This window comes from Canis lupus, chromosome 14 (assembly GCF_011100685.1).
Source record: "Canis lupus familiaris isolate Mischka breed German Shepherd chromosome 14, alternate assembly UU_Cfam_GSD_1.0, whole genome shotgun sequence".
NCBI lineage: Eukaryota > Metazoa > Chordata > Mammalia > Carnivora > Canidae > Canis > Canis lupus.
The window spans coordinates 43,330,768-43,350,167 of NC_049235.1; the positions used below are offsets into that span (position 1 = coordinate 43,330,768).

Sequence of the window (19,400 nt, forward strand, 5' to 3'; positions counted from 1 at the left end):
TCTGCCCCTCCCCTTCTCATGCTCTCTTTCTCTCTCTCTAACATAAATAAATCTTTTTTTTTAAGATTTTATTTATTTATGAGAGAGAGAGAGAGAGATAGAGAGAGAGAGGCAGAGACACAGGCAGAGGGAAAAGCAGGCTCCATGCAGGGAGCCTGACATGGGACTCGATCCCAGGACTCTGGGACCACTCCCTGGGCTGAAGGCAGGCGCTAAACTGCTGAGCCATCCAGGGATCCCCCAAATAAATCTTTAAAAATAATATCAACAGCGTTTTTCACAGAACTAGAATAAACAATTCTGAAATTTGTGTGGAACCCCAAAAGACCCTGAATAGCCAAAGTAATCTTGAAAAAGAAAAGCATCACAATTCCAGACTTCAAGTTATATTACAAAGTGGTAGTACTCAAAACAGTATGGTATCAGTACAAAAATAGACACATAGATCCATGGGGCAGAATAGAAAAACCAGAAATAAACCCACAATTATATGGACAATTAATTTTTGACAAAGGAGAAAAGAATATCCAATGGAAAAAAGATAGTCTCTTCAACAAATGGTATTGGAAAAACTGGACACTACATGAAAGAATGAAACTGGATGACTCCTACACAATGCACAAATTCAAAATGTATTAAAAACCTAAATGTGAGAAGTGATACCATAAAAATTCCAGAAGAGAGCACTACAGGTCAGTAATCCCTCTGACAACAGCCATAACATTTTTTAAGATATGTCTCCTAAGACAAGGGAAATAAAAGCAAACATAAACTATTGGGACTACATCAAAATAAAAAGTTTCTGCACAGTGAAGAAAGCCATCATCAAAACGAAAGGGCAACCTACTGAATGGGAGAAGATATTTACAAACGATATATCCATCATGGGGTTACTTTTCAAAACATAAAGAACTGATAAAACTCAATGCCAAAGAAATAAATAATCTGGTTAAAAAATAGGAAGGGACATTTTTCCAAAGAAGACGGATGGCCAAGAGACACATCAAAAGATGCTCGACATCACTAATCATTAGGGAAATGTAAATGAAAACCACAATGAGATATCACTTTAACAATGTCAGAATGGCTAGAATCAAAAAGAAATAATAAGATCTCTTGCTGCAGCAACACAAGTGGGAGCACCAGGCACTGGGCTCAGAGCAGAACTCCAAGGATCACTTTACAAAAATGACAGACAAACCAGACATGGATGGGGGAAATTGCCAGCTTCCATAAGGCCAAGGTGAAGAAGACAGAGATGCAGAGAAGAACACTCAGCCAACCAGAGACCATTGAGCAGAAGAGGAGTGAAATTTCCTAAGAACCTAGAGGATTCCCCCATCATCTCTAAGACATCCCAGTCAAGATGTGAGGAAGAAGAGCCACCTGCAAGATGGACATGAGTGACAAGCTGCACTGTGGACCCCGGGCACCCTGTGCCTACACCACTGACTTGTGGGTCTCTGAGGGGATCCCACAATCAGACTGCCAAATTCTCTGGTTTGCCTGGGATATTTTAGCAAGTTTTTTGTATGATTAATGAAAAATAAAACACACCTTGTGGCAAAAAAAGAAAGAAAGAAAGAAAGAAAGAAAGAAAGAAAGAAAGAAAGAAAGAAAGAGAGAGAGAAGAAAGAAAGAAAGAAAGAAGAAAAGAAAGAAAGAAAGAAAGAAAGAAAGAAAGAAAGAAAGAAAGAAAGAAAGAAAGAAAGAAAGAAAGAAAGAAAGAAAAAGTGTTGGTGAGGATGTGGAAAAAGAATCCTTGTTACACTGTTGGTGGGATGTAAATTGGTGCAGCCACTGTAGAAAACAATATAGGGGTTCCTCAAAAAATTAAACATAGGATTGCCATATGATCCACTAATTTCACTGGGTATTTACTCAAAGGAAACAAAAAACTAATTCAAAAAGATATATGCACCCCTATGTTTATTTCAGCATTGCTTACAATAGCCAAGATATGGAAACAGCAAGAGTTGGATAGATAGATAGATAGATAGATAGATAGATAGATAGATAGATAGATGATAGATAGATACATAGATATCCATAGATATTTTTTTTAAGATTTTATTTATTTATTCATAGAGATACAGAGAGAGAGAGAGAGAGGCAGAGACACAGGCAGAGGGACAAGCAGGCTCCATGCAGAGAGCCTGACGTGGGACTCGACCCAGGGTCTCCAGGATCACGCCCTGGGCTGCAGGCGGTGCTAAACCGCTGTGCCACCGGGGCTGCCCCCAGATATCCATAGATAAATGGATAAAGAATATATATAAATAATACAATAAAATATTAGTCATAAAAAGAATGAAATCTTGCCATTTGCAACATGGGTAGACTTAGAGGTTATAATGCTAAGTGAAATAAATCAGACAGAAAGACAAATTCCAAATGGTTTCACTCATATGTGAAATTTAAGAAATGAAACAAATGAACAAAGAGGAGAAGAAACAACTCCAAACCCTTTGCTTTTCGGTGGTGGGGGAATGCTGAAATAGATAAAGGGAATGAAAAGCACACTTTACTATCTTTAAGATTTTATTTATTTATTCATGAGAGACAGAGAGAGAGAGACAGAGGCAGAGGGAGAAGCAGACTTCATTCAGGGAGCCCGACGTGGGACTTGATCCCAGGTCTCCAGGATCACACTCTGGGCTGAAGGCGGCACTAAACCGCTCGCTAAGCCACCTGGGCTGCCCAAAAGCACACTTTTCTTGATGAGCACTGAGAAATGTATAAAATTGTTGAATCATCCTTTTGTACATCTGAAACTAACATACTATGTTAATTATATTTAAATAAAAAAGAAGATACTCAAATGTATGTGTTCATGTGTTCACAATAGCACTACTTACAATAGTCAAAAGATGAAAACATTCCAAATGTCCAATAATGGATGAACAAATTGTAGTCTACACATATAATAGAGTATTATGCAGCCAGAAAAAAGAATGAGATACTGATACATGTTAAATGTTGGTTAACCTCAAAGACATGCTAAGTGAAAGAAGCCAGACACAAAAGGTCACATTTCTTTTATTCGAAATATCCAGAATAGGTAAATCCAGAGGCAGAATGCAGATTGGTGGTTTCCAAGGAATGGGGGGTGGGGAGAGGAATGGAGAATAACTGCTTAATGGATATGTGGCTCCCGTTTAGGGTGATGAAAACATTTTGGGAGTAGATAAAGGTAGTAGTTGAACAATATTGTGAATGTATTAAGCGCCATTAAAATTTTCACTTTAAAATAGTTAATTTTGTTGTATGGATTTTATCTTAATAAAAAATATTATAGTTTTACAAAAAGCAATTGCAAATGGTTATTACATTTTTAATTTCACTGTCCATGTATCTCAGTTTATAGAAATACAATTGATGTTTGTACTTTTATCTTGTATTCTGAGACTTTGCTGGATTCACTTATTGGTTCTAGGCAATACTTTTTTTGGTAGATTCCTAGGAATTTTCTGCATGGACAATCATATCACCTGTAAATAGGGACTGTTTCATTTGTTCCTTTCCAATTTGTAAGACTTTCTTTCTTTCTTTTCTTTCTCTCTCTCTCTTTTTTTTTTTTCCTTATTGCACTGGCTCGAACTTCTAGCACCATGTTGAATAACAGTGGTAAGAGCAGGTATCCTCGCCTTATTCCTGGTTTTAGGGGAAAAGCATTCAGTCTTTTACTATTAAGTATAATGTTAGCTGTAGGTATTTTATAGATGCTCTTTATATTTCTGAGAATTTTTAAAAATATTTATTTATTTATTAGAGAGAGAGAATGTGCAGGAGCAGAGGGGAGGGGCAGAGGGAGAGGGAGAAGCAGACTCCCCGCTGAGCAGGGAGCCCTATCTGGGGCTTGATCCTAGGACACCAGGATCATGATCTAAGCCAAAGGCAGATGCTTAACCACCTGAGCTGAGGCACCTAGGTGCCCTGGAAAAGATTCTTAAGCAGGTTCCATGCCCCCAGTAAAGAGCCCTGTGTGGGGCTTAATCTCACTACCCTAAGATCATGACCTGAGCTGAAATCAAGAGTTGGATGCTTAACAAACTGAGCTACCCAGGTGCCCCTCTATAATGTTTACGGTGTCTGGTTTTTTTTTTTTTTTAAGATTTTATTTATTTATTCACGATAGACATAGAGAGAGAGGCAGACATACAGGCAGAGGGAGAAGCAGGTTCCATGCCAGGAGCCTGACATGGGACTCGATCCCGGGACTCCAGGATCGCGCCCTGGGCCAAAGGCAGGCACCAAACCGCTGAGCCACCCAGGGATCCCAAGGGTATCTGTTTTTATACCTTTTTTAGCTGTTTCTCTAGCTATTACTATATATACACAATTTTTCAGTCTACTAGTGTCATCATTTTACCAGTTCAAATGTAGAAACCTAATGTCCCTTTACTTTCCTCCTTTTATAATTTTTTTAAAAGATTTTATTTATTTATTCGTGAAAGACAGAGAGAGAGAGAGAGAGAGAGAGAGAGAGAGAGGCAGAGACACAAGCAGAGGGAGAAGCAGGCTCCATGCTGGAGGCCTGATGTAGGACTCGATCTCCGGTCTCCAGGATCACGGCCTGAGCCAAAGGCAGGCGCCAAACCACTGAGCCACCCAGGGATCCCCTCCTCCTTTTATAATTATTTTAAATGCTACTTCTACATATATTTAGAACCACAATGTCATAATTTTTGCTTCAATCATTATTTCAGAAATTCAAGAGGAGGAACATGTCGTATTTACCCATATTTTTGCCTACCAGTTTACTTTTTTCCTTCCTGATGTCCTACTTCTTTTGATTTCTTCCTTCCTGTCTAGAAAACTTTCTTCAGCCATTCTTTTAGGGTAGGTCTGCTAACAACAAATTTTTCTAGTCCTCCTTTATCTAAGAATGTCTTGATTTTCCCCTTTATTCTCATAGGCTATTTTAAATGGATTCTGATTTGACAGTTTTCTTCAGCACTAGAAAAATATGCTACTTCCTTTGGGTTTTCATGATTTCTGATGAGAAATCTGGTGTCATTTGAATTGTTTCTCCTGCAGGTGAGGTGTCATCTGTCATTTGCTGCTCCCAAGAACTTTTGTCATTAGTTTTTTTTTTTTTTTTTTTAACGATTTTACTAATTTATTCATGATAGACACGCAGAGAGGCAGAGATACAGGCAGAGGGAGAAGCAGGCTCCCTGCAGGGAACCTGATGTGGGGACTTGATCCCCAGACCCAGGATCATGCCCTGAGCCAAAGGCAGATACTCAACTGCTGAGCCACCCAGGCGTCCCTTGTCATTGGTTCTTACAAGTGTGATTATAAAGTGTCTGGTGCAGATTTTTGTTTGTTTGGGGTTCACTCACGTCCTCCTCCCTCTAATGTTAACTACTACTTACTAGGCAACAGCTGTATATCAACGTACTGTGCTAGGCATTTTATATACACTATTGTTAATTCCACCCACAAACCTGGGAGTTAGATGTTTGGGTTAAACAACATGAAACTGTCATGGCTTCATTCAATTTCTTGAATCTATAGGCTTATGTCTTTTAACATATTTAGGACATTTAAACTATACTTTTTTTTTTATTTAAGATTTTATTTATTTATTCATGAGAGAGAGAGAGGCAGAGACACAGGCAGAGGGAGAAGCAGGCTCCATGCAGGGAGCCTGACGTGGGACTCGATCCCGGGTCTCCAGGATCATGCCCTGGTCCGAAGGCAGCACTGAACCGCTGAGCCACTTGGGCTGCCCTAAACCATTACTTCTTTGGGTATTTTTTCAATCTGCCCTCTTTTTTCCCCCTCTTTTTTTTTTTTCTTTCTTTCTGAGACTCCCATGACACAAATGTTAGATCTTCTATTATAGTCCCATAGGTCCTTGAGGCTGTTAATTTTTTTTCCAGTCTGTTTTTTCTGTGCTAGATAGAACAATTTCTTTTGTTCTTTCTTCCAATTCACTGCTTTTTTCCTCTAAGATAACCTGTTTTGGCATCTACTTATGATCTTTTCTCATTTAGTTTGAGATCTTCCTGGCTCTTGGAATTAGTGATTTTCAATTAAAACCTGGACATTCTGGAAATTATTAGCCTCTGGATCTTATTGAAATCTACTTTAGCTAGCTTAACCTGAAACCACTCCAGCAGAAGGCAGCAAGGGTCATTGTCTTGATATTGCTAAATGGAGGTAGAAGTTCAGGTTACCACTCAGCTACTGTTGTCACTCAAGGGAGTGTTAACAGTGTTACTGTTGAGTGGAGGTGGGAGTTCCAACCTCCCAATAAGCCTCCACTGGTACTTCCCCAGCTCCTAGGAGTAGGAATGCCTGATCACTGCCCCCCTAAATGGCATTCACTGATGTAATAGGAAAGGATGGCTTTTTTGTCATTGGGTGGTGATGAAAGTCCTCAACTACCACTTGGCCTCTGACACCACCCCAGCAGAGAGGGAGGCACTTGTTAATGCCCGATGGGCAGTCTAAGTCCAGGCTCCCTGCATGGTATCCACTAACATGATGGGGGGGTAGGCAGAGACAGGGTCTGTTATTGCTGGGGGCGGGGGGGTCCCTTCTCAGCTTTTTCTGACACTACCCTGGTAGTTGTGATAGGGGACAGTGTTAGAGTGCCTGGTGAGGGTGGAAGTCTAGGCTCCCCTCTTGATCTTTCTTGGAATGGGTTAGAGGTAGGAGTGGGGTCCATAATTTTTCCTTGTGGTAATTGGCTGGAGAACATTTATTTTCTGAAAGTTTTGTCTGATTAGATAATACATTTCCTAGTCCTTTGACTAGAGTAGGTTTTCCTTATTTTGCTTGTCTGTGCTCATAGGTACTTTAGATTGCTGACTTCTTCAGCTACACATTTGAGCTGTATGAGGCAATAGAAAACTCAGGGAATTCAGTACCATCTTGTGTCTTGGTCCTGAGGTCCCTGACTAGCCTGCTTTCTCTCCTCCTTTCGGAATGTTTTATATATAATGTTTTAGTTGTACTTAACAGAAGGAATAAGGAAGATTATGTCTATCTTTCCAGAAGTCAGTCTCCAGATATAATTATTTCATACTGTTTTTGATCATTTCAGTATCTCAAAACCCTGGGGATCTAGATATTTTTTCTGTTCTCACTTATGATACATCATTTTCCTTATTATCTTTTTTTTTTTTTAAATTTTTATTTATTTATGATAGTCACACAGAGAGAGGAGAGAGGCTGAGACACAGGCAGAGGGAGAAGCAGGCTCAATGCACTGGGAGCCCGACGTGGGACTCGATCCCGGGTCTCCAGGATCGCGCCCTGGGCCAAAGGCAGGCGCCAAACCGCTGCGCCACCCAGGGATCCCTTATTATTATCTTTTAAATTTTCAGGTGGACATTCTGAGGACCTAAATTAAAATTGCTTTCTCCAGAGAGGATTTGCATATACCTCTGCTGGAAGCCACGAGGCTTACTAGAGATCATTTTAATTCTCTTCAAGGGTCCTAGTTTCTTTCTTTTTTTTTTTTTTAATTTATGATAGTCACAGAGAGAGAGAGAGAGAGAGAGAGAGAGGCAGAGACACAGGCAGAGGGAGAAGCAGGCTCCATGCACCGGGAGCCCGACGTGGGATTCAATCCCGGGTCTCCAGGATTGTGCCCCGGGCCAAAGGCAGGCGCTAAACCGCTGCGCCACCCAGGGATCCCAAGGGTCCTAGTTTCATATAGAATTCTCAGGTTGTTTTCCTGTCCTGCAGCAGGATTGCTCAAGGGTTAGTAGTCAAATTCCAGGGCTATTATTGGCATTTGTACCCAAAGATGTTAGCTTCACTTCTTTACCAGTGCTAGAAAATATTTATCTTCTTTTTGTGAGAAAAGGATTGGTACAACTTGAAGGTATTCCTCATTTTTCTGCAAGCCCAGAAATGCTTTTCAAAAACTGTTTGTTAGAGTTTTATGCAGGAGCTGGTGGTATTGTGGTTAGAGGGCCAAAATCACTGGAGGAAATGCAAACCCCTGCATAGGACATTTGGTAGTACTACCTTGAAAACTGGAAAAACAATATACTCCTAATTACCAGATTTACGTTCAAAGGCCAGACATGAAGTCTTTATTGTTAGTGTTTTAAATTCCTTAATGAAAGTTGTCATTTTAGGTGGATGAGATAGATTATGAGAATATTGTTTTTACACCAAAACTAAGCCTTGTTCACTATATTACTGTAACTGAGTTCTGGGTACTGACAAACAGTCTTCTTGGGAGGAGTTAGGAACTGATGAAAACTAGAATATTAGAGAGTATACTCGAAAACAGTGAGGTATACCAGCTATAAAACATGATCTAACCTGAAGTCTATGGTTCAGTCCCACTATAAAGGCTGTAGCTGAAAAATTCTTTGGTTATTTTTCCCAAGAGAATATACCAAATCTTTATGTTTCTGCAGCTAGCTCACTTCATTCCAATAACCTATTTCAAAAGTCTAACTCCAGAGACCTGAGTTTTTGATAATCAGTGCTGTTTTATTCATGACTCTTCTTTCTTCATTTGTTCAGTAAATTCAAGAAGCCAAGAGTCAAACTGGAGCTTCCATAAAATGTTTTTCTCCTCATAATCCCTCATAATCTGTACAGCCGACACCATACCCAGTATGTGTGATGATAGGAGTCTCTAACAAAGTTAAATATAGTACTTTAGTAAGGAATATAGGTTAAACCACAAATACATTTATTTCTCTAAGAACAGTATACCATTTTTAAATTAAAAAAAATTATCAACTGTCTCTGCAGTTTCCTTGCTCTTATTAAACTGATTTTAAAAATCCAAGAGCAGAGCAATTCACCCGCACAATCGTTAAGTTGCAAATCTCTCCTTTGTCACAGAGCAAGAACACGTTCAACTGCAGAAAATAACTTCTAAGTATTCACAGATGGAGTACCCATATCCACTTGTCATGCATTCCAGTGCCTCATGGCAACCTTTTCAATTATCTAATTTCTAACCTAGTTTCTTTTTATAATCTGAAAACAAAGAATCACCTAAGTAAGACACCCCTTCAGAGCACTGCTGAAAATGTACTAAACATAGAGATATCTCAAATCTCTGTTCTAAATGTTAAAAATATATTAGCACATACAGAAAATATCTGTAGATATATTCTATTAGGTCCTAACGAGTTTTTATTTCTCCCTTTTTGATAATGTCTTCAATTTCTTCTGAGACTTCTCCTTTGTAGTCATTTGGTTCTATTGCATTTAACTTCTTTTGATACTCCAGTGGCAAACCGTTTTCTTTTGCACCTAGGCAAATGACCTAGAAATGGTTAAAATAAATGAGAAATATCTTTTAGTTGGGAACATAATTAAATAGACCACAGCTTCATGTGCAGTATCAAAGTACAAAATATTAGCTTTCAGATAACTCTAGAATAAACAATTATAGAACAAAATAAAGACAGTCATTCCTCTCACAATGAGCATGAATGTGCAGGGAGTTTTCAAAGCCACAAGATACATCCTTATGGAGTATCAATTCTACTCAATAACATATTCAGATATTTTTAAAAACTGAAGTATAACATATAGTGTTATATTAGTTTCAGGTATACAATATAAGGACTCAAGAATTCTTTACATTACTCAGTGTTCATCATAGTAAGTATGCTCTTAACCTCTTTCGCCTATTTCATTCCCCTACCCACCTCCCCTAAGGTAACCACCAGTTTGTTCTCTGTATTTAAGAGTCTATTTTTTTGTCTGTTCATTTGTTTGCTCATAAATTCCAAGTATGAATGAAATCATATAGTATTTGTCTTTCTGTCTGACTTATTTCATTTACCATAATACCTTCTAGGTCCAGCTGTGTTGCTGTAAATAGCAAGATCTCATTCTTTTTTTTATGGCTGAGTGATATTCCATTGTATGTATGTGTGTGTGTGTGTGTGTGTGTGTATACTCACACACACCATGTCTTATTTATCCAAACTATGGATGGACACTTGGGTTGCTTCCATATCTTGGTTATTGTAAATAATGCTGCGGTAAACACAGGGGTGCATATATCTTTTCAAATTAATGTTTTCATTTTCTTTGGGTAAATACCCAGTATCAGAATTACTGGATCAAATGATAATGCTATTTTTAATTTTTTGAGGAACCCCTATACTGTTTTCCACAGTGGCTGTACCCGTTTGCATTCCCACAAGCAGCACATCAGGGTTTCTTTTTCTCCACATTCTTGCTAACATGTTATTCCTTTTGTTTTTTATTCTACTCATTCTACTTTAAAACATTTTTATTTTATGACAAAAACTTTTTGTATAGAATTCGCATGATCTATTAAGAAAAAACACCATTCTTTAAAAAAAAATTAAAGTTTTCAGGGAGCAGTTTTAGTTTAATCTGAGTCTACTCTGCCTCTGAATTAGAACTGAGGTAATAAATGACAACTATGCTTAGTGGGTACTTCTCAGATTCATAGCAGTTTAATTCTTCTAGGCTCCATACTAGAAAATTCCAGATTAGCCCAGGAACTGGTCATCCACTCCAGGTGCTATGTCCTGATTAGGCCTTCCACAAGTACCTAAGTTTAGGTTTCTAAAAAGGGATGCTGGGGTTTCTATCCCACATTCTTCTCCTATGCTTGTGGGAGTGATTTCTCTGGTTCTGAAAGACAAGATGACTTTTTTCCCTCCATTTTAGGATGGAAAACATTTCAGCAATAGGAAATATATTTTTTCTCCATAAAAATGAATCTTACTATTACGAAATATTCTTTAGTGGAGGAAAAAAAATGCCTATGTACAGAATAAATCCACTAAAAATACACGCATATATGTTATTTTCTACTTGAAGAAAGAAAACACACACCTGGAATTATGGCTTTATATATTTCCAAAGTTTTTAAAAATAAATGTGGTTTAGGAACATGGTTCTTTCATTACAAATAAATCTGAACATTTTTCAATTTGCAAGTTAGGTAAATAACTATCACCTTTGCATTAAAAACATTTTGATTAAAATGAAGTGTCCACAGGGGTAGGACAGGCAAAAAAAGAATGAAGTATTCAGGTAGAATTTAATGCATACAAAGTCTTTTTAAAACAAGATCTTTTTTAGTTTATCTCATTGGAAAATAAAAAGGAATCACCAAAAGTCTTTGCAAGTAGTTTACCTTTTTATACTGGGGAGATGGGGGAGCACTCTCATAATTTTTCATCTGATAACTTCGACAGGTTATTTCTTTTCCTTCTTGAGTATAAACATCAACTTCTATTGGAACATATGTTCCGCTTTTAACCCCTTCTTGCCTGAAACCAGAACAGCCAAATTTTAAACATATTTGACTTAACCAAGTTAGTTTACTGGATTAAAAATTTACCTATATATGGAGGTACTTGCTCCCTACGTATTTTGGGATATGCAGAAAATATTATAAATACTACTACAACAAAAGTAAACTTAGTATTTCAATTGGAAAGCCTCTTAGTATTACTTGGTATACTTCTAACAGACCTCTATATTTATCCTATCTAAGCACATGCTTGAATATAGTTATTTCAATCTTTATACCCTTCAACATTGCCCTCTAGGCTATAAAAAATGACTGTTCCGACAACAATATTCATCCAAAGAAAAGTAGAAGGAAGGGCTCATTCTCATTCACCAGTGACATTAAGGTATCAAGCATATCAGATAATGTGTTCTTCTAAAGTCCTACTCCTTTCTGCCAACTTTCTTTGTATACATGTTCTGTCACACAACTCTTCAGAGTTCTAGTTGTAAAAAGTATCAAAAACATTTCTAGTATGTTGTCAAAGTTTTCACAAGTTATTCCTTTTTTGCTGACTCAACTGCAGCCTTAAAGAATTACTTTTTTAAAAAGTGACTCTAATAAAAATTGAACTGCTTTTGAAACCAATAAAAAGATGCAACAATTACAAATATCTTCAGGCATTTTCACAATATGAAACTACAAAGATCTTTTATAAAAGATAAATAGAACAAAAATAAGGACTTCCATTTTTTGCATTAGAGATTATAAACGTCCCCTCAAATCTCAATCAAAATATGTGAGCCTTCTAGGCATTTTCTTTTTCTTTTTTAATGTAGGCTCTACACCCAACATAGGGCTTGAACTGACAACCCTGAGATCAAGAGTTGCATGCTCTATGGACTGAGCCAGTCAGAGGCCACTAGGCTTTTCTTTTTAGGATGTGCACATTATACCTTTTATGTTAACTCTAAAGTGTAAAGAACATAGTATATGGTTTTGAAAAACCAACACATATATACACATCTTTGCATATGATCCACTTTCTGAATTAGTTATTATTTAACTTATAATTAGAAGCCACCTACTTATCCAGAGAACTTAAATTGCTTTTGTTCATTTTCCATACTACTCCCCATACTTCATCTCCAGGACTTTGAAAAATGGTGGCTATACCTCCATGCCAAGTTTCACTTGTTTTGCCTTGGGAATTGCCAAAGTCAAGCTTAAAATCCTACAAAGGAAACCAAAATGATATAATCAATATCCACTTAAACCCAAATTTCCTTCCTTAAAATAAAAAAAAATTACCCTGAACTCCATGCAATTAAAACATAAACTTTGAGTTCCTTCTCTGCATAAGGAACCATAAAAAATACAAAGATAAAACAAGGACCCAGATCTCAAGGACTGTATTTCTTCATATTCTTCTTTAAAAGTGAAATGTACACTACATATATAATATGTATACATCTTACCATAAACAGTTTAAAGGTTTAAAAAACCCTTGTAATTCCAATGCCTTAACATAACTATTTTCATTTTTGACCAGTCTACCTACATACACATAGATTTTAACTTAGAGGCAACCGTAGTATACATAATTGTTGAGTCTCGGTAGCTACATAGGGCTTATAACCTACTTTTATGTATGTAGAGAGTATCCTACTAGCATCTATCACCATGTTTGCCCTCAAGGAGCTGGCATTTGAGGGTGATTTGTATACTTACTAACAGTAATTTAACATTCATGAATTATACTATTATATCTATAATAAACTTAAGAGCAGCTAACACTAGTACATTACTAGTGCTATAACTACACTATGAGCTTTATATGGACTCTCCTTTTTATCCTGCCAACAACCTTATTATACCCATTTATCAGTAAGAAAAACTGTGGCTTCTAAAGATTAAGCAACTTGCCCAAGGTCTCACAACTAATAGGTAGTGGAGCCAGGTTTCCAGTTGGGCCGCTTCCCTATAGAGATGGGTAAATCAGAGCAGAGAGTACTGGGAAAGATTAAAAACCCTTATTTGGCTGTTTGGTATAGAAAATTTCTTTTCATCTCTCCAGCGCTTAGTTTCCTTAATAATAAAAGGCTGGACTAGATACTGAATCTAAGGTTTATATTTTATCCCTGTCACCTTTATTTTCTTAGAAATGTCAGACGTTTCAGAAGAAAGGTTGGTATGAGTGACCAGTCTCTTCTTCAATTGGTTTACTGGACCAAGTAGCCCCGTCAGGACATCAGGAGAGCAGATAAAAAGTCACAACCACATTAGGTACTGGCTGTCCACTGCTAAATCCAATAGACAATTTTCATTCCTCTGCTTGCTCCACATTTCGGCTGCTTCTAACATAGTTAACCACCCTGTCTTGTTCTGTCTCCTTCCTGACTTTCCGACTGTTCCCTGATCTTAATTCCTTTTGCTAATTCTTCCTCCATACCTGGCCTTTAAATGATAGAGTGGCTAAGGGCTCAGTTTAGGTCCTTTTCCCTGTTCATCAGCAATTTGTTCAAGACAGTCTATCCGCTCCAATGACTTTAAATACCATCCAATATTCCAATCATGTTTTAATTCAACCCAGATCTCTCTTCTAAACTTCAGAAGTGCTTAGAACAGGGCCTACCACACAGTGAATAGTTAATAAATGCTCACTAATATTTCACTCCTCACTTGGATGTACAACAAGCATCTCAAACTCAGTATGTTCAAAAACTAATTCTCCTCTTCTCTTTACAAATACACCATCATCTACCCTATTGCATCCAAAACCTTAGTCACCTCTGTTATCTCTTCCTCTCTTCATAATCAATCACCAAGGCCTAACATTGGTATCTCCTAAATCTCTCTCTAGCCCATTTACCCTCCGCTGCTATCAGTTCAAGGTACCATTATCCTTAGCATGCATTGCTACAAAAGCTTTCTAACTGGGCTCCCTACAACCACTGCTGTCTCCCTTTCCAATCCATTTTCCATAGCAACCAGAATGAGCTTTGAAGTTGTAAATTTCATCTTTCATTTGCTTAAATTCTGCAATGGATCTTTTCATTGCTCACAAGATAAAGACCAAAGTCTTCTTTGGCCTCTATGGCCCTGTAACATGTGGTACTTCCCTACCTCTCTAGTTGCCATGCTATATCCTCCTCACACATTAAACTCCAGCCATAGCAGCTGGATGATCCAGCTTCTTCTTTCCTGAGGTCATTCGTACATGCTGTTCCTTCTCTTTTCTTGGTCTCCCCCTGCCCAATCATTCAAGTCTCTGTGTAAAAGTCATATTTCAGGAAGAGCTTTACTAAGCTCTTAGGTCAGGACCCCAAGTCATAGATTCCCACAGTATCTTGCAGGTTTCCTTTAAAAAAAAAAAAAAAAGATTTTATTTATTTATTAATGAGAGACATACACAGAGTGAGAGAGGCAGAGACACAGGCAGAGGGAGAAGGAGAGAAGAGGCTCCATGCAGGGAGCCCGACATGGGACTCCAGGATCACACCCCAGGCCGAAGGCGGCGCCAAACCGCTGGGCCACTGGGGCTGCACCCCCCTCATTTTTTTTTAAAGACTTCACTTTTTTATAGCAGTTTTAGGTTCACAGAAAAATTCAGAGGAAGGTACAACATGTCTCCTCTTTAAACTCACCATATCCGTAACCGAATAATCATTTGCTTGATAGCTCTTCCACTTGTCCCAACTATAAGCATCTGAACTTCTTTCCCACAGTTGGGCAACCTCCGCCCTCAGGAGTCTGGGGGGTAGAAAGTGCTAGAGCACAACTCCCATTTTTGAGGCTTCAAATGCCAGCAGTTGCTTCTCCCAGGTTTGCTTGCAGTCAGGGCGTGGGCACATGGCCAAGTTAGCCAATCAGGACACCCACCTGGGACTCTGAATTAGAAGCCAGAGCTAGCGCGCCCAAGAACCGGGGAAATGACCCCCTAGAGGTGGAGGACGCATCTAGTTTTCAGGAACTGCCCTGAGCTGTGACAGTAGCAGGTAAGGTCCCGAGCAGGCAGGATCAGTGACGCACAACACAGTGTCCACACTCATCAAGTTCAGCAGCAGTGCACCAGCGGCCCCCTGGGCTAGTTCTATCTGTGACACTGGCTGTTACAGTTGCTGTGCTCCCCTTTATGCCTGCCTGTTCTTCATTTTCGTTTTTAAAGTAGGCTCCATATCCAAAGTGGGGCTTGACCTCACAACCCTGAGATCAAGGGTCCCAGGCTCCATCCACTGACTCAACAACGAACCCCTCCTCTGCCTGCCTGGCCTGTTTGGTCAGCTCTGTGGTCCTGCCTTCCGGGTCATTCTGTGAGTCCTCCAACAGCCTTTCAAACAGACTCTTTTTTTCTGCTTCCATCAGCCACTTTCTGTTGCTTGCAACTAAGAAACCCGGACAACGACAGCAGAGACCGTGTTTGTCTAATTCAACAATGTCAAAAGATTTCGTACATAATCTTTTTTGGGTATCCCTCTCATAGACCTGGAGGTCCTCAAAGGAGCCAACTTTATCAACTTTTGTTATCTGCAGGGAAGAAACTCCGAAGAAATGAACTGGTTGTACCGCAGAGCAATTTTTTTGACTTAAAAAAAAAAAAATGTTACTTATTTATTCTAGAGAGAGAGAGAGAGGCAGAGACACAGGCAGAGGGAGAAGCAGGCTCCACGCAGGGCGCCCGACCTGGGACTCGATCCCGGGGCCCCAGGATCACGCCCTGGGCTGAAGGTGGTGCTTAACTTTTGAGGCGCCGGGGCTGCCCAACTTTTTTGTTTTGTTTTGTTTTTTACATCTGGTAAGTTTAAATTCAATTTGCCGACTTTTTTTTTTTTTTTTTTTTTTTTTTAGGTTTTATTCATTTCAGCGATGCCTACGCCCAACAGCGGCGGGAACGCCGACGCCGAGACGGAGAGTCCCAGGCTCCCGCGAAGAGCAGCGCCTTTCACCCGGGTGGGCTGCGGTGCAGCAGCCCCCGACGTGGCCGGGCACAGCCCCTCCTACCGACCGGCCCCCGCGCAGCCGAGCTCCCGGCAGCAGCCGACCAGCCCCGCAGCAAGGGGCGGCGGGGAGGCGGGGTCCCCGACGGGGGCGCCGACGTGTGGAGGAACCGAGGCAGGGAGGCTGCGCGCGCGCCCCACGTCGGCCGGCAGGCCCAGCCTCCCGGGGAGAGCCGGCCGACCCCGCGGGCCGCCCCGACGTGGCCGCGCAGCAGGAGCCGCGCAGCAGGAGCCGCGCCCCGGCCCCGGAAGGCGGCTCCTCCGAACGCGGCCCGGTCGTCGGCGGGGCGGCGGCAGCACTGACCTGCAGGCGGGCCACGCAGCAGAACGCGGCCGACGGGTTTCGGAGGTGGATCCGCTCGGTCAGCAGGTTGCTGCCGTAGGCGAAGTACAGAAAACTCTCCCGGTCCTGGCCCTGCGGGGCCTCGCAGCCCGAGTCCGCCATGGCGCGCCACACACCGCGGCCCGGGGCGCCGGCACCACGGCGAGGAGACCACCTGCGAGCGCCGCCGCTCCCGCCGCCAACCAGCCGGCGCCTCGGGAGGGAGCCGAAAGGCGGGAAGCGTGGGCCGGGCGAGCCGGATGCGACCGCTCTTCTGATTGGCTGCCGGTCCCAGCTATACAGTTACCCCCGCGATGATTGGCCAAGCCCGCCACCTCCTATCCACTCTCCCGTTAGGACTCTGAGAGGCTCAGTCCTGAGGCGACCGGGAGCCGATTCCTCATTGGACGTGCTCCTCTATGGTCCCGCCCAGATACCCGAGGCTCCCTGTGATTGGCGGGTGGGCGGGCGCTACGGAGAGGCCGGTCGGGTCCGGTGGGTTCGGTTTTGGGGGTTGCGCCGCGCGGGTGCGGACCGGGGTTTCTGCCCTTCAGGTGGGGCAGGTGTGGCCCCCTGGCTTTTCGAGCTCTTTAGGGAGCTCCCTGTTCGGCCACGGCAGGCTGTTCCCCCACATGCTGGTCCCTGCATCCCCGGCCCTGATCACTTCCCTGGAGAAGCCCCTGGGAATGTCCGGGACTCCCTTCCTGGATGGAACTAGCGGGCGGGGTTCAAATCCCGACGCTGCCCTTTACTGCCCCGCGTAAACCTGGGCACCTCTTGTCTGTTTCCTCCTTGTAAAATAGCGACTTGCACGTAAATCACGATCGCATGCTATACAGCTTGGGATCCCCTATCTCACAGGCTTGCTTTAAGTATTTAAAGAATGATTTTGTTCATGTTATTAGGTGCAAAAACTCCAGGGTAAAATAAGATATAAAAGGGTAAAAACGAGAAGTAAAACCTTATATTTGTTAACTTTGAAATGAAAATATTAATTTGAACTCAGGGCAATGGTTTTCCTTTGCACCCAATTTTTTTTTGGGGGGGGGGTATTTTACTTTTTCATGAGAGACACACAGAGAGAAGCAGAGACACAGGCAGAGGGAGAAGCAGGCTCCGTGCAGGGGGCCTGATGCGGGACTCGATCCCGGGACTCCGGGATCAGGACCCCAGCCAAAGGCAGCCTCTAAATACCACTGTCCACTAAAAGGTCCCAGGGCTCTTTGGAGAAATGGTTTCTGCGGGGTCAAAAACTGAGAACGAATAGGAGTGCCTGGGACATCTTGTGACAGTAAAGTCTGGAAGTATCCAAGGCAAATAAGGTCCTTTCAAAATGACATGGGAGCCAACTTGAAGGAATGCCCACTGGCCAAAATTAGAACTACTTGAGCACCAAAAATAATGACTGTAATTGATTGAGAATGTCAAACATAAAAGCCCCACCAGAAGAGTAAACCAAATATATAAAAAAAAATTTTTTTAAAGCCTCATTCGCCATGGTGACTATTACAGAAACTCTTTACTCTGAAAAGTGGTAATCTAAGAAAATAAACATTTATCTTGCCCTTCTACTTGCAGCTGTATTTCAGGGTAACCAAATAGTCCCAGCTAATGAGGAAACAGTTCTCTTTACAAACGTATGCCAGCTAAATAATGTAAGATGAATGATAGAATTGGAAAAAAATCACCAATTTGTAGCCCCTAATGAAATCACTGATTCACGCCAGGATCATCAATGAAACCATTTGGTGCCAGGGTGATGGGGAAAAGAATATTCACCTAGGGCCAAATTATCCCCCAGGGATTGCTAGCTGTAGTGTGAAGAAAAACATATTAACCAGAAGGAATCTGGTTCCTCCCACTTTAACCTAGATTGATCTTATAATCACTAAAAGTGGACCAACCCGACATTATGTGTGTCCTGATGTGATACAATATGAAGCACTAGTATTGTCTGTGAAGCATTGTTTCCCAAACTCTTTCACTTCTATATAATCAAGCTCAAGCAGGAACAACAAGGGTAAAGAATAAAATGATACTGAGAGGAAACCATCAGAAAAATTCTGAACAAATGGTGGGACATCCTGTAGAACAAATGGCTGTCTCTTAAATTGAGTCCCTGTAATTACAAAAAAAAAAAAAAAAGACTGAGGGCAGAGTGTTCTAGATTAAAACAAATCTAAGACATAGTAACTATGTGCAATGGCTTGTCCTTGGTTCTGGTTCAATAAACCAGATATAAAAGATATTTTGGGGACAATTAAATCTGCATACAAACCAGGGCATGAGATGATATTAAACAATGGCTTTTTTATTAGGTATGATAATAGCATTGTGCTTATGTAGAAAAATGTCTCTCTTTTAGATATACATATTAATGTATTTAGGGATAAAATGTTTTATATCTGTATCTTAAAATAATTTAGAAAAATTAAAATATGGAAAGTGTTAAATGTTCAATTGATGGATGTGTATATGGATGTTCATTTTATTATTCTATCTATTCTATATATTTGACCATTTTCATGTTAAAAAATCAGAAAAAAGGGACGCCTGGGTGGCTCAGTGGTTGACCGTCTGCTTTCAGCCCAGGGGGTGATCCTGGAGACCTGGGATCAAGTCCCACATCGGGCTCCCCATGTGGAGCCTGCTTCTCCCTCTGCCTGTCTCTGTCTCTCTCTCTGTGTCTCTCATGAATAAATAAATAAAATCTTAAAAAAAAAAAAAGTCAGAAGAGAAATATGGTGATGTGTGTACAGCACTTGGCATACAGTGAGCACTCAATAGGCAATAACACTGTTAGGTAATTGGAAAAATAGGAAGGCTCATGCCTTTTCCCATCCCTCAGACATCAGAGTAGTCT

General features: G+C 40.8%; 1 protein-coding gene across 1 annotated transcript; it reads right to left on the reverse strand.

Moving 5' to 3' along the window:
• Positions 1 to 8,448: 8,448 nt before the first annotated feature.
• On the reverse strand, positions 8,449 to 16,753 carry GGCT (gamma-glutamylcyclotransferase). The gene is made up of 4 exons (XM_038557231.1): positions 16,520 to 16,753; positions 12,307 to 12,452; positions 11,120 to 11,255; positions 8,449 to 9,259 (listed from the first exon to the last, which is right to left on the reverse strand). Exons 1-4 carry the CDS (start codon positions 16,658 to 16,660, stop codon positions 9,116 to 9,118), a joined length of 567 nt encoding a protein of 188 aa, XP_038413159.1. The 5' UTR covers positions 16,661 to 16,753; the 3' UTR covers positions 8,449 to 9,115.
• Between the last annotated feature and the right edge of the window lie 2,647 nt (positions 16,754 to 19,400).

Coding starts and splice junctions, on each gene's coding strand:
- GGCT (XM_038557231.1), bottom strand. CDS start 16,660: ATGGCGGACTCGGGCTGCGAGGCCCCGCAGGGCCAGGACCGGGAGAGT. Junction 12,453..16,519: donor GCTGCGTGGCCCGCCTGCAG/GTCAGTGCTGCC, acceptor TTTCCTTTGTAG/GATTTTAAGCTTGACTTTGG. Junction 9,260..11,119: donor CATCTCCCCAGTATAAAAAG/GTAAACTACTTG, acceptor AACCATTTCTAG/GTCATTTGCCTAGGTGCAAA.